This window comes from Phocoena sinus, chromosome 16 (genome assembly GCF_008692025.1).
Source record: "Phocoena sinus isolate mPhoSin1 chromosome 16, mPhoSin1.pri, whole genome shotgun sequence".
Lineage (NCBI taxonomy): Eukaryota > Metazoa > Chordata > Mammalia > Artiodactyla > Phocoenidae > Phocoena > Phocoena sinus.
Window position 1 is genome coordinate 72,944,660 of NC_045778.1, and position 13,937 is coordinate 72,958,596.

A 13,937-nucleotide genomic window follows, 5' to 3' on the forward strand; every position below is an offset into this window, starting at 1 on the left:
AATAAATAAAATGAATTTATATATATAAAAAATCATTTTCCCAGTCCTGTGAGACATGGCTCCTGCCTACCCCTCCAAGCTCATTTTCTACCCCTGTTCATTATACTTCAGCCACTCTGGCTCTCTTTCTGTCCCTTGGACATGTTAGCACTTCTGCACTTACTACTTTCTCTGCCTGCAACACTCTTCCCCTGAGTTAGCCACATGGCTATCTCCTTACCGTTTAGCTGGAATTCTCCTCCTTAGGGGCATTACATCACCAAGTTAGCTGGAACAGCCCCTCATGCATGCCTTGGTCACTCACTCTCTATCCCATAATCTGTTTCATTTTCTGCCTAGCACTTATTATTACTTGAAATAATCTGTTTACATGTTTGTTACTTAACTCCCAACAGCAGAGCATAAGCTCCATAAAAACAGGAACTCTGCCTGTCTTGTTCACCCAGTACCTAGAGCAGCATCTAGCACATAATAGAAAATACAAAATATTTGCTGAATTAATAAGTGAATAATTCATAAATAGCCTCTACAGATGGATTAAAATGCAGCCCAAGTAATTATTTCATGCTTTTGTGTAATCCTCCAGATTACCAAAGTTTCCCACTTTCTTTCTCTGGTTACACTCAAGACCAGGACAGAAACCTCTTGCTGGGCTGGGTGAGGAGTCTTAAGGACCGGCAGGAAGAGAACACACCAAAGGGTCTCTGCAGGGCTCTTCTCTAGGCTGAGCATTTGGAGGAAAACTTAGCACAAACTAGCTTTAGACAGTCTAAAGAGCCCTAAACAGATCCGCCTTAATACTGCTTTTAAACACCTCTATTGTTAACGCAGTATCCGGCCAAAGCCTGCTGCGAGTCTTACACTAGTATCATCACAGTAGCATTCACCAAATATTCTGAAACAAGTAAGTTCATGCTGAGCAAAAAGGAAGACACAGGATGGATCTTGTATCTGGAACCTCAACTTCTACAGACAGCCTTCATTCCCACCCCCCAAAATTTTTTAAAAAACGGAACATGCAAAAATAACAGGAGAAAAATGCAGATGTGAAAACAACGGGAGGCACAAAGAATGTAAGTGTGGTGTATGCATGCGAGAGGCTGCCAGAGACATTACCTAATAATGCTACAAGTCTAGAAAGCTATAAGCTGCCCTCAAAACCAGACCCCTGCTACTAAATGAAAAAGCCCCAATCCTCTCAGCTAGGAGTGACCCTCTCAGCTAAAGACCAATAATACTCCTAACAAGGTTCTATTTTGTTCCAGAAATCCAGGTAACAATCACTCAGCAAGAACATTTTACTTGCCTTTAAAAGCTATCTGGTAGACCCTCTGAAGAGGCCCATAGGCTGGTGTGAATGGGGATGCTCCATCTGAGAGACTGCATGCTAGAAGTTCCCAAACGAGCTTATCTTCCGTAATGTAATCTTTAACAAACACCAACCTGCCCTTCCCCCAATAAGCAATTCAATTATGCAGGTAATACATAAAAAGAAAATATTGCTCTTAGCTTGTACGTTACTTCTAGCTTTGAAATAACTCCACGCTATATTTCCATGAACCTAAAGATGTTTCACATAAACTCCAGCCCAAATGAGAATCTGTCCATTAACTGCAAAAGAGGATATATTTGATAATATTCACATATTATTTCAAAACATTCCAAAGACTTTCTCTGTGCCATCCACATTAAAGCTGTGCGCTGCTTACTCCCTATATCACATAAATGGAACACAGCCTTAAATAAAAAAATAGTTTGCAAAGCTGAACAGGAATCATGTGATTGGCCAGACACAAACCATAAAATGACTGCTCATATCAGGATAGCCAGTAACAGAATTTTTGTTAGATAGCTTAGACTATATTTTTGCATCAGTGGACATTTCTTCCAAAACAATCCTAGCCAAATAATGATCAAAGGCAGCATCAAGTTTGGCAGGGCAGAATATGGAAGGTCCATACACAAGTGCTGGAAGCACAGGCAAACTGTCTTCAGTTGCTAAGTATATGGTGCAGGCACACCCTTTCTGACCAGTCTGGGCCAGTCCAGCATGAGTCCAGAATGTCAGGTAAAGAGGGGCCTACTCTGTGCAAAGCACCCATCAGAATAAGTCACGAGGCAGCCTTTAATCCTCATAGTAAATGTATAATAATTTGTTAGCTTAATTCTAGAAATGGCTCAATTCAGTTTGTAAAATAAAACATTTTAATTTTATCAAGTTTTGGAATACTAGCATTTAAAGTTCATATGAAAGAATTCCACTAAGAGAAACAAAAGTTCATATTTACACCAAAACTCCAAGGCGTTTCCCTGAATATGACCAACTTGGCCTTGTCAGAACAGTGCTAGGCTAGTCCTTCAAAGGCAATGTTAAATGAGACTATTTATGGAGTCAGTCATCCCAAGCAACTACACACCAAACAGTCCTGCACCCTGTTCTCTTATTCCAGTTCCAAAATTAGGATTACAAAAGTATCTCTGGGGCTTCCCTGGTGGTGCAGTGGTTGAGAGTCCGCCTGCCGATGCAGAGGACACGGGTTTGTGCCCCGGTCTGGGAAGATCCCACATACCACAGAGCGGCTGGGCCCGTGAGCCATGGCCACTGAGCCTGCGCATCCGGAAGCCTGTGCTCCGCAACGGGAGAGGCCACAACAGTGAGAGGCCCACGTATCGCAAAAAAAAAAAAAAAAAAATCTCTGGATATGTTTAAATAGTTCCACACATTCTTCTGGAAGGTGAATTCAAGATGTTCAGAGAAATCTACAAGAGCTATCTTCCTACACTGCTTCACAGAAATAAAAGTTTTCAGAAGGCTGTTTATTTGTTAAAGGCATCAGTAAGCTCATCTCTAAAATTAGAAGCAAACATTCAAATAAAACATGAAAAAAAGCATAAAAGACTTCAAAATTATGGTGAGCCTAGGAGAAAACATAAGAGGTACACTCAGTGTATTCTGCATTTATTTAAAAACATTTAAGGAAAAACTTCTAACTATAATTCAAAATACATAAGCCACACAGAAAACAACCTGATAAAGTTAGCTACATAAAGTAAAAAAACGTCTGCATGACTTCAAATAAGACAAAAAACCACCATAAGCGAAGTCAAAAGAAACAGAAAAATAACTCTTATCTTGGGCAAACAATCAATCTCCTCACTACAGAAAGAGCTCCTAGAAGCCAGGAAAAGAAGACGAACAATCAAATAGAAAAATGAGAAAACCAGAAACAGTTTACAGGAAAAGCAATAAAAACCTATGAAAATATGCTCAGCCTCACTCATATAATAAGAGAAATGCAAACGAAACCAACTCTGACTAATTATTTTTCACCTGCCAGATTGGCGAAAATTCAAAGCGTAACAACATACTCTAGGCAAGGCCATGAAGAACAGGCACTTTTAAACTTTGCTAGTGGATATGCAAAATGGCACAATCCCCTATGGGGGGCAATTTGGCAATTTAATCAAAATTACCGCTGCATTTACTCTTGACCTTGCAATCTAACTTAAGGGAGTTATTCTCCAAACATACTGACAACAGGTACAAAGTTACGCACGCAGCGCTCTCTGTAACAGCAGAAGACTGGAAATAATTCAGGTTGCCATCTACGGGGGACAGGTTAAATAAGTTATAGTACATCTACACAATGAAATGCGTAAGAAAGGAATAAAAATTAAGAATATATACTGTATTCGATTATATCTGCATATAAAATAAGCACTGGAGGGAATCATAAGACACTAATAAAAACAGCTGCCTAAAGGCTGGGAGCAGAGAAGGAGACAGGTGGGAATAAAACTTCTCAGTATGTACTTTTTATACCTTTTTAAAAACACCCTATAAATAAATATATCAGCTCTTCAAAAATGAACGAGTGAAATTACCATAGCATTAAGTGGCCTCATTCCGTGTATGAAAATAATTGTTAGAAATATTACAATTGATGTCAGGAGACCCCTGACCACCGGACATCAGGGAGGGAAGTCAGCTGTTTACATGCAGAATCTCCCACTGGCCTTTTCTTGCCATAGGAAAGGCAGGGTTAGCAGGCTTGTCTACACAGCTTCCCTGTGATGGCTGACTGAACCTTTCCAGTGTGAGCTGCCAGTGAGGGGAGTAATGACCCATGGATTACTCAGTGCCCCCCTCTGCCACATAAATAAAGATGCCACCAGGACAAAAAGGGAATAAATGCCAATCCATGGGTCAACAGAGAACAAATTATCTGCTTTCTTTCCTAACCTGTGCTGAAATTAGAAACTTAGGAACAGTGATCTTGATCAAGGCTGGTATTCTGAGAATGAGCATGGCCTCAGAGTCTATGGAAGACAGTGTCCACCCTCTGCCCCAGCCAGATAAGTGAGTCAATACCCAACCTACTGCTTGTGGTCACAACTATGCGAGGAACCCAGGTGTCTTCCTTTCTACAACTTTCTTCCTTTAATGGCGAGGGATTCAAATAAAAGAAGATATGCAAAAGTGCTAAGGAGAGGGCCAGGATTATGAAACTATAAAGTACTACTTATTCCAATAAAGATATTAAAAAAACAAAAATAAACAAACAAAAAAAAGTACTACTGTACCCTTTAATGATTTGGTGACAGAACAGGGTGCTTTCCCATAGGGAATCACAAAATTTTTACATAATTTTGGTTGAAAATATGCACTTTGAAAGATTTTCTGGGATAAAGCCATGATACTGAATTGCAAATTTTAGAAAAATTAGCGAAGTGTTTATAGCAAAATCAAGGGAGGCTGGACTTCCCTGGTGGCACAGTGGTTAAGAATCCGCCTGTCAATGCAGGGGACATGGGTTCGATCCCTGATCCAGGAAGATCCCACATACCGTAGAGCAACTAAGCCCGTGCGCCACAAATACTGAGCCCACGTGCTACAACTACTGAAGCCTGCGCGCCTAGAGCCCATGCTCCGCAACAAGAGAAGCCACTGCAATGAGAAGCCCGCACTCCGCAACAAAGAGTAGCCCCCGCTTGCTACAACTAGAGAAAGCCTACACGCAGCAACGAAGACCCAACGCAGCCAAAAATAAAAAATAAACACGAGAAAATTTTTTAAAAAATAAAAAATCGGGCTTCCCTGGTGGCGCAGTGGTTGAGAGTCCGCCTGCCGATGCAGGGGACACGGGTTCGTGCCCCGGTCTGGGAGGATCCCACATGCCGCGGAGCGGCTGGGCCCGTGAGCCATGGCCGCTGGGCCTGCGCGTCCGGAGCCTGTCCTCCGCAACGGGAGAGGCCACAACAGTGAGAGGCCCGCGTAACGCATAAAAAAAAAAAAAAATAAAAAAAAAATAAAAAATCGAGGGAGGCAAATTTTGTGGACACATATAAGTGATAACCTACTTTTTAAGAAGAAACAACTAGAATTTAGGGGAAAAATGGAAATATGAAAACAGAATCTGAAGGCTCTTTACCAGTTTAGTTACAATATCATTTGTTAGTTTAGTCATAAAATCATTTGCTAGTTTAGTCATAAACGTACATTATAACTGATCATAAAATTTCTACAAGGTTTTTCCAAATATTCAAAACTAGTATAAGCGGATGAAAGTTGGGAGAGCTCTTTGGAGGCTGTCCAGCCTAACTGCCCACCCAATGAGAAATCCCTTCTTCAAACTCCACTTAAGTGAAGAGCAGCTCCCATAAAATCAAAACCCAGCTTCAGCACTTCCACCGAAGGGAGCTCACTACCTCTCCCAGCAACACCACCTTGACTCTCGAACAGCCGTCTCCCATTCTAAGAATGCTGGCAACCCTCCCCTGCCAAGCCAAAGGAAATGGACATACTTTGTCACAAAAGGAAAAGAAAACTTGCCTTGTAAAACCATTCTGTATAAGTTCTCTTTGAAGTTTCTGATCTTGAGCAGCATATTCAGAAAGTTCAGACTCCACTGCACGAGGGAGAATGTTTGGAATAAATTTAGAAAATAGAGTCGGAGCCATCTGAACCCACTCTGTGAGGGAAGGAAAAGATTCATTAAGGAGATCGTATAGACAAATTAAATTAAGTAGAAAAGGGAAAGTTTTCTTCCCAAAGAACAAGATTATGTATTAAACCAAACTTAAAATGGGGAAAAAAACTAGTGCAACCCCTTCTGATAAAGAGGCTAAGTTTCCTTTCTAAATAGAATTTACAGAAAGTGGGTATTTTTATATTTTTTATGATTTAACAACATTAACAAAAATCCCTAGAGAATTTTTGAAGGAAACTTATCAAAAATTCTAAATATGGAAGAAAACATGAATGAAATAACCAAAGAGTTCTGAGCAGGAGGGGACTTGGAGGGAAGGGATTTGGTGGAAATACTTAGCCCTATAAAGCATTAATTAAAACAATACACTGGCCTAAGAATAGAATAGTACATATGGTAGTAAGCAGACATATAAAAAAAGTACCTCAAAAATGCGGAGGGAGATGGAAGAGATAACTGGTAAGTACTTTAAAAATATAAACCTACTTTGACTCACATTAAATTACAGCAAATTAAACATATGTAACAGTGAAAGAAAACAGAATTAAATGGTTATCAAATTATTAAGGAAAAGATAAAAGATCAACAGAATAACCTACAGAAAAATAAACATTCAACAAAATAAAAAGACAAAGAGAAGTCTAAGGAAAATATGTGCATCAGACATGACAAAGATAAATTCGTATCTTTATTATAAAGCGTTTTAACAGATCAGATACTCTTCCCCTACTCAGTGAGCACTAAATATAAATACTGCCCATCTCTATACCCTTTTGGATTCTTTTAATCGAGCCCTTTCAAATTTTATCTTTTGGAAAACATCTTGGCTGTATATATATATATATATATATATAAACCCATAAAATGTCAATGCTCTATTTAATCCAGCATGCTCATTTAAAAAACTGTAATCTAAGTAAATAATTCTAAATCTGAAAAAAACACATTTAATGCTATGCAATGCTGGGTCACTGGCAAATTTAAAAAAAAAATGCCCAAAAGAATAGCTAAATTAGAGATGGGGGAAAAAAAAAAACCAACACCACAAACACCACCAAGGCCAATCCACTCACCCTTTGTACAAATTCATGTCAAAATGTTCTCAATAGTGTCCCTCCTTCAAGCTCAGTTCAAATATGGCTTTAGAAAGAGTTTCAACTCAGTGCCCTGGGGAACCACTAACCCATCAGTCAGAGTTGGCAAGGAGTCAAACCAGTCTGACATTTTATGGAACACCAGGCAATCATTAAAATAAAGATAAAGAAACAATGAAAAGTGCATGTATTAAATGAAGAAGTGCAGCATGGGATGATGGGAACTATTCCTAGACTGAGCTTCTAAAGACTAGGTAGAAACACATCTAAATAATAGATGTTATCAGAACCTCCAAGGATTAGGGCCCAGGAACCTACAGTTTAACAAACTTTTTTGGGTGATTCAGATGCATTCATTATATAAAAATCAGCACTTAAGAACTACTGCAATGAAAGAAACTTTTACATTTAAAATTCAACTTTTAAAATAGTTTAACCATAATCTGTCAGGTGAATAAATCTGCTTTAACAAACTAGGAACACAATGGGCCCGGGCAAGACAAGTAAATGTCAAAATATGTTTAATAGTATCTCAGAAAACAGCTAGGACAGCAAAAGGTTAGTCTGTGATAAAATTCACCTTTTCATAAGGACAGTTCTCAAATACAGAATTCTCCTCACAAGTAGTATGAAACCTATTACAAGAGCTCAAACCTGGATAAAAATAGCATTTAGATAAAGAAGCATCTATAAGTTTTTTTACCCTTAATGACTAGTTTTATTCTGCAATTTTGTTACTTATGATAAAACCCAGAGCTGATAAAGCTGCCCGCTTGGGAGGGAGAATTTAGAAATCTGTCATACTGTATTTGGATGTCTTCCAAAAGAAAAAGAAAAAAATCATTCATAACCCAGCACTAAAAGAAAAACTCATGAGCTATTTTCATCACATTTAGTAAAATGAAATTCAAAATTCTAAGCAACTGGAAAAAGAAATATATCAGTTTATTGGACACATGCAACCTTTTTGCTACTTTATATAAATAATTACTTTATAGGAATAATTTGTCTAAAAATTATGACGAATAGAGCAAGAACTGATCCAAATTTAAGTAACATTACATTTGACTACTCTAGAAGTCACTAACTGCTGAAAGTAGCCTGAGAAAGACGGTACTTCTGGGTATCAGTCTACCCCTAGTATCAGTTTTAAACTGGTTTCCATTTTAGCAAGCTAAATTCTGATATATCTTTTAAATTAAGTAAACTATTCAGACATCAATTAATTAAAATAAAATAACCACTGGACCCAACTGAATAGTAGTAACAACAGTTAATATTAGCATGCTCATTAGGTTATCAGGTACTATGTTAAGCTCTTTAGATCACGTTTTATTTCATTCAATCCTCAAATGACAAAAGAATTTCATAAAAAGATAATTGCTGTCAAAAAAGCAAACCTTAAGTTTCTACACTGAAAAATGATTTTCTACCCTGAACTTCTACAATCTCTCTCCTATGGACATTTTTTAATTGGCTAGACAACTATGCTAAGTTTGAGGCTCTGGGTTAAAAACAGAAAGATACATACAAAAGCATCTTGAGAGTCCTTTAAATTCACAATGTTTTTTTTTTTTTTTTTTAACTTATTTATTTTTGGCTGCATTGGGTCTTCACTGCTGTGTGCGGGCTTTTCTCTAGTTGCGTCGAGCAGGGGCTACTCTTCATTGCAGTGAGCGGGCTTCTCATTGCGGTGGCCTCTCTTGTTGCGGAGCACAGGCTCTAGGTGCGTGGGCTTCAGTAATTGTGGCATGAGGGCTCAGTAGTTGTGGCTCGCAGGCTCTAGAATGCAGGCTCAGTAGTTGTGGCACAAGTGCCCAGTTGCTCTGCGGCATGTGGAATCTTCCTGGACCAGGGCTCAAACCCGTGTCCCCTGCACTGGCAGGCGGATTCCCAACCATTGCACCACCAGGGAAGTCCCACAATGTTTTTATTACAAGACAGATACGTTAAGATAATTTACAAACCATGCCTTTGAATACAGTGATCTTTGATTTTTGGTTCTGCTATTCTATCTTTCTCCTCAAACTATCCTTATGAAATGACTGTAACTTTACCAACACTTCTAGATTCCTTGTAAGTTATATAATAGGCCTAACAAGATGGAGTTGTGACTGTATATGCCCGTGCATATTTGCAATGTGGGGTAGAAGTAAAGAAGAACCTCACAACAAAAAAAGAGATTAATGCCAGACATAAGATTCGACTTTATCTAAAGTGTCTCCTACAAACTATTTTTGTATTCCCCAAACTAGTTGGTTTTCACTAGCATAGAAAGATTTCCAAGTGAGGTCCTGAGTTTACATTTCACAACGATGAGTATATACTCAATTTTTTTGCTATAACAAATCCAAATACCATTAGACCTCAGAAAATACAAAGAAACACTATCCTCTCGCAGATAGGGCTGGAAGTGCCATAAACAAACAAACAAGTCCAACCCCTAAAGAAATGATGAATGTTTACCTGGTCTGAGAGTGTACAGGCCTTTCACAATATTTGCCATAGTTGAAGGTGTGACCTGAAATGGTGTTGACTGGGCTTCTAAAAGTAAAGCTGAAATAGAGTAAATGGGTTATAAAAATGATACAACACTTTATTGATTGTCAAGGTTTCACTTTCTATCACTATTTCTCCCAAAGACTGAAGGGTAAACAAGGGCAAGAAAAGAACAGCCCAAGAGGGCAAACCAAGTAGTTGTACACTAAAGATTTTTTTTTTTAAATCCAGTGCAGTAGAGGCTCAATCTAACAAGTAGATATGTGCGTATCTGTTGAAACACGAACAGAAATGATTCAATTGATGGAGGTTCTGAAAATAAGTAAAGCTTTCTAAAAGCAACAGTATTCATGGTACTTAGTGAGTGAGCTATAAATACTTCCCATTAACTTCACGATTCAAAAGATTTACATTTGGGGAATGAAATATTCTCTAACTCCCTCAATCATTTCCCTTTCCCCCAAATCACCCATATATGAGGCTCTTGGAATTTTTCTGAAAGACATGTTATTAGTAATTCTAGTAACTGAGATCAGAGTCAGAAACTCACTTTCCCAAATGCTACAACTGCAGGTACTTTTTCTTACTAAAGGTAAAGGCAAGAGATCACACTGTCTAACCATGTGACGCTGACTAAACATGACAACAGAGTCAGTTTTCTTTTAGGTTATCTATGGTCACACAAAAATATTATTAAAATATGTTAAATGGATACAAATACTTCCTCTAGACAAAGCATATATAAACGAACTCCATCATTTAATGAATATGACAGATACTACTGACTCAAAACAGCTCATTTTTAATTCATCTCTCAAAGAACTGTAATTTACTAACCAAATACCCATGAAACTTGGCATAATTTTCATCTAAGCCAGCTTGTAAAATTATATAAGTTGTTTTCTTCTATCCCCACCTTTTAAAAAATGGAAACACCATCTCACTTGGCCAGCAATGATTTCTGTAGTTTCAAACATGCAACGTGAATTACATTTGCAATGCTAGGCAATGCAGAAAAATCATATTTTAAAATGTCATGTTTAAAAATTGAAATTCTAAATTTTAAGTTCTTAGAGGCTAGTCTACTCAAGGTTCTCTCTAATTTCAACATGTACCCCAAACCCAGCGTCTATCTCTATTAATCCATCTTCCTCCTACTTTTTGACCGATTGTTTGGTTTTCAGTAAGTGTTGTTTCCACTAACTCTTTATGTTCAATCACACATTCATTATGTGGTCAAATATATACATTTGCAAACAACTTCTACATAACTATAACCACCTATGTCAAATTTGATAGCTATAAGGAAATGATAAATTCACAGGTTAAGTTATACGTAAAATGTACATAAATTAATTTGGGATGAATTAACTGAAAATAATCACATTCAGTAACAAAAGGTAAGGTTAAGAAGGTATAATATTTCACTAAAATCCTCTCCACTTAAAATTCATTGTAGGAAAAGTCTTTAAAAGTAAAATTTTCCAGTTGAACTCCCCTTTTAAGGAAAAGAAAATGGGAATTTGAGGGAGAAGTAGCTTGAGAGAGGGAAGAAAATACTTATTGAGCATTTAACAGGTGCTAGGTACTTTACATATGTTTAATTCTCATACGCTTTATTTAGCTTATGATTTACTTTCTCAAAAGCTTAATTGTCATCTACCTTTTTTTTTAGTACAAATAAGTAAACTGAGAGGATACTGTACTACCATTTCAAAGATATTAACATTACACTCCTTCTAGAATTACCGGTAACAAAGTTACGGGTGAACTCCTTAATATTTCCCCCAATGTCAGAGAAAAAAAAAGGCAGCAAGTATCATGCCAGATATGAAGGCAGTGTCCAATGACCTGGCTGCTCCCAGCTCACTGGGTGATCTTCATGTCACATTTTCAATTCCTCAGTGTCTCTCTGTATAGAATTGGGCTTTATGATCACTACAAGATTCAGAAGACATTAACATTGGGGTTTAGATGCCAATGCTCTTTGATTAAAAAAAAAAACCCCAAAACACTGCTACTGTTATGTCATCCCCGTAAGATTAATTACTTACGCATTAGGCTGTAAATGTGCTTTTCTGCAACATGTTCCGTAAACAGCTTTATAAGGTCATCTTTTAAGTCTCTGTTAAGCTTGGTTTCGATGTAAAACTTATTCTGAAAAAGAAAATGTTATTTTTCAGTGCATCAATTAGAGAGAAATGATTAGTCTAATGAACTGAAGCACTAAAAAATAAATTATTTTAGGAAACAATTCATAAAGGCATCAATTAAAACATAAAAACCCAACATCAGAAAACAAAAGCCCTGCCACTATTAGTTATAGTCTTCCTAGCATGGGGTTCATAGCACATAAAGATAAAATGCTATAAATGCATACAAAAGAACACGGGAAGATACTCAACATTAACTAGACAGGGATTCAATGGACCATATTGTATGACAGGCACTTAATATGCCCTTTTAAATGACTACATCATCAGCTAAAGGCAACACCAGGAAACACTAGTGAAAGGTACCCTATTTATCAATGATCTAGGCTGAAAGCATGCAGTGGGCATGCACTGGTTGACTCCCCTACATTTCACTTTAATGATTAGTCTAAGTCATTCAGCTTATGGCATTCCTTAGGGATGGATGGTCTTTGGTTCAAAGGTAGACAAGTGATCCAAGGTAACCCAACCAGACTAAGGGAAACCTAGGCTTGAGTAAAAATCATCTTACAATCATGAGGAGAACAAGATGAAACAGATGTGTAAAGCAAAGAGACAAAAAACAACCTGAGACTTTGGTAACATTGTTGAACCACGGATTCAACCAACCCAGAAACTGCCGTATTTCTGAAGTTTTATTACAAGAGATAATACCTTTCTCATTTACAAATCACTTTGAATCAGGTTTTCTGTTTCTTGCAGCCAAAAGCATCCTAATTAGAATGATTGGCAGGTAAAAAAGATTGAATTTGTTCATGTTTAAATGTTAACTCAATGCACAGGAGTGGAAAATACAAAGAGGAATGAATGTCAATAAGTTGGCTCACTGATTCTCTCAATTCTTAACATGTTTTTTTCTCTCTAAAAAAATCATAAGGGACTTCCCTGGTGGTGCAGTGGTTAAGAATCTGCTTGCCAATGCAGGGGACACAGGTTCATTTCGTGGTCTGGGAAGATCCCACATGCCGTAGAGCAACTAAGCCCGTGAATCACAACTATTGAGCCCGCGCCCTAGAGCCCATGTGCTGCAACTACTGAGCCCATGCGCCTACAGCACGTGCTCCACAACAAGAGAAGCCACTGCAATGAGAAGCCCAGGCACCACAATGAAGAGTAGCCCCCTCTCACCGCAACTAGAGAAAGCCCACGTGCAGCAATGAAGACCCAATGCAGCCAAATATATATATATATAACATGCACATTAATTACAAAATAAAACCACGCAAAAGGGTATGCAATAAAAAGGAGTCTCCCAAGCAGACCTTCTGTCACATTCCCAAAGGCCCCATTATGCACTGTGAAAACTTTTGTATATTCTTTCTAAAATGTTCTTACATTTTTTTGGATATGCTTTTTTTTCCTCTAAAATGAAGAAGAAAACACTTGCTAATGAAATATAACACACACTGCTTTACATCTTGCTTTTTCACCTAACATTGTATGTTGAAAAGATTCTCTCCAAAATAACATACAGACATGTCATTATTTTTTTTTTGCAGCATGAGTGGATTTAATTAATTAATTAATTTATTTAATGGTGTGTTAGTTTCTGCTTTATAACAAAGTGAATCAGTTGTACATATACATATGTTCCCATATCTCTTCCCTCTTGCGTCTCCCTCCCTCCCACCCTCCTTATCCCACCCCTCTAGGTGGTCACAAAGCACCGAGCTGATCTCCCTGTGCTATGCGGCTGCTTCCCACTAGCTATCTATTTTACATTTGGTAGTGTATATATGTCCATGCCACTCTCTCGCTTTGTCACAGCTCACCCTTGCCCCTCCCCATATCCTCAAGTTCATTCTCCAGTAGGTCTGTGTCTTTATTCCTGTCTTACCCCTAGGTTCTTCATGACATTTTTTTTTCTCTCTTAAACTCCATATATATGTGTTAGCATATGGTATTTGTCTTTCTCTTTCTTACTTACTTCACTCTGTATGACAGACTCTAGGTCTATCCACCTCATTACAAATAGCTCAATTTCGTTTCTTTTTATGGCTGAGTAATATTCCGTCGTATATATGTGCCACATCTTCTTTATCCATTCATCCGATGATGGACACTTAGGTTGTTTCCATCTCTGGGCTATTGTAAATAGAGCTGCAATGAACATTTTTGTACATGACTCTTTTTGAATTATG

General features: G+C 37.9%; 1 protein-coding gene across 5 annotated transcripts in view; it reads right to left on the minus strand.

Moving 5' to 3' along the window:
- Positions 1 to 13,937, minus strand: part of CACUL1 (CDK2 associated cullin domain 1) — a 74,995-nt gene that overhangs the window by 12,089 nt on the left and 48,969 nt on the right. For 3 of the 5 annotated variants that reach the window (XR_004346081.1, XR_004346082.1, XM_032607407.1), the window contains exons 5-7: positions 11,638 to 11,740; positions 9,551 to 9,640; positions 5,834 to 5,972 (exon numbers count right to left, since the gene is read on the minus strand). Coding sequence is in view for 3 of the 5 variants with exons in the window: in XM_032607407.1 (XP_032463298.1) it covers positions 5,834 to 5,972; positions 9,551 to 9,640; positions 11,638 to 11,740 (332 nt within the window). In the remaining 2 variants the exon portion in view is untranslated. The remainder of the gene's footprint in view (positions 1 to 5,833; positions 5,973 to 9,550; positions 9,641 to 11,637; positions 11,741 to 13,937) is intronic. The other 2 variants (XM_032607408.1, XM_032607406.1) reach the window with 2 other exon arrangements.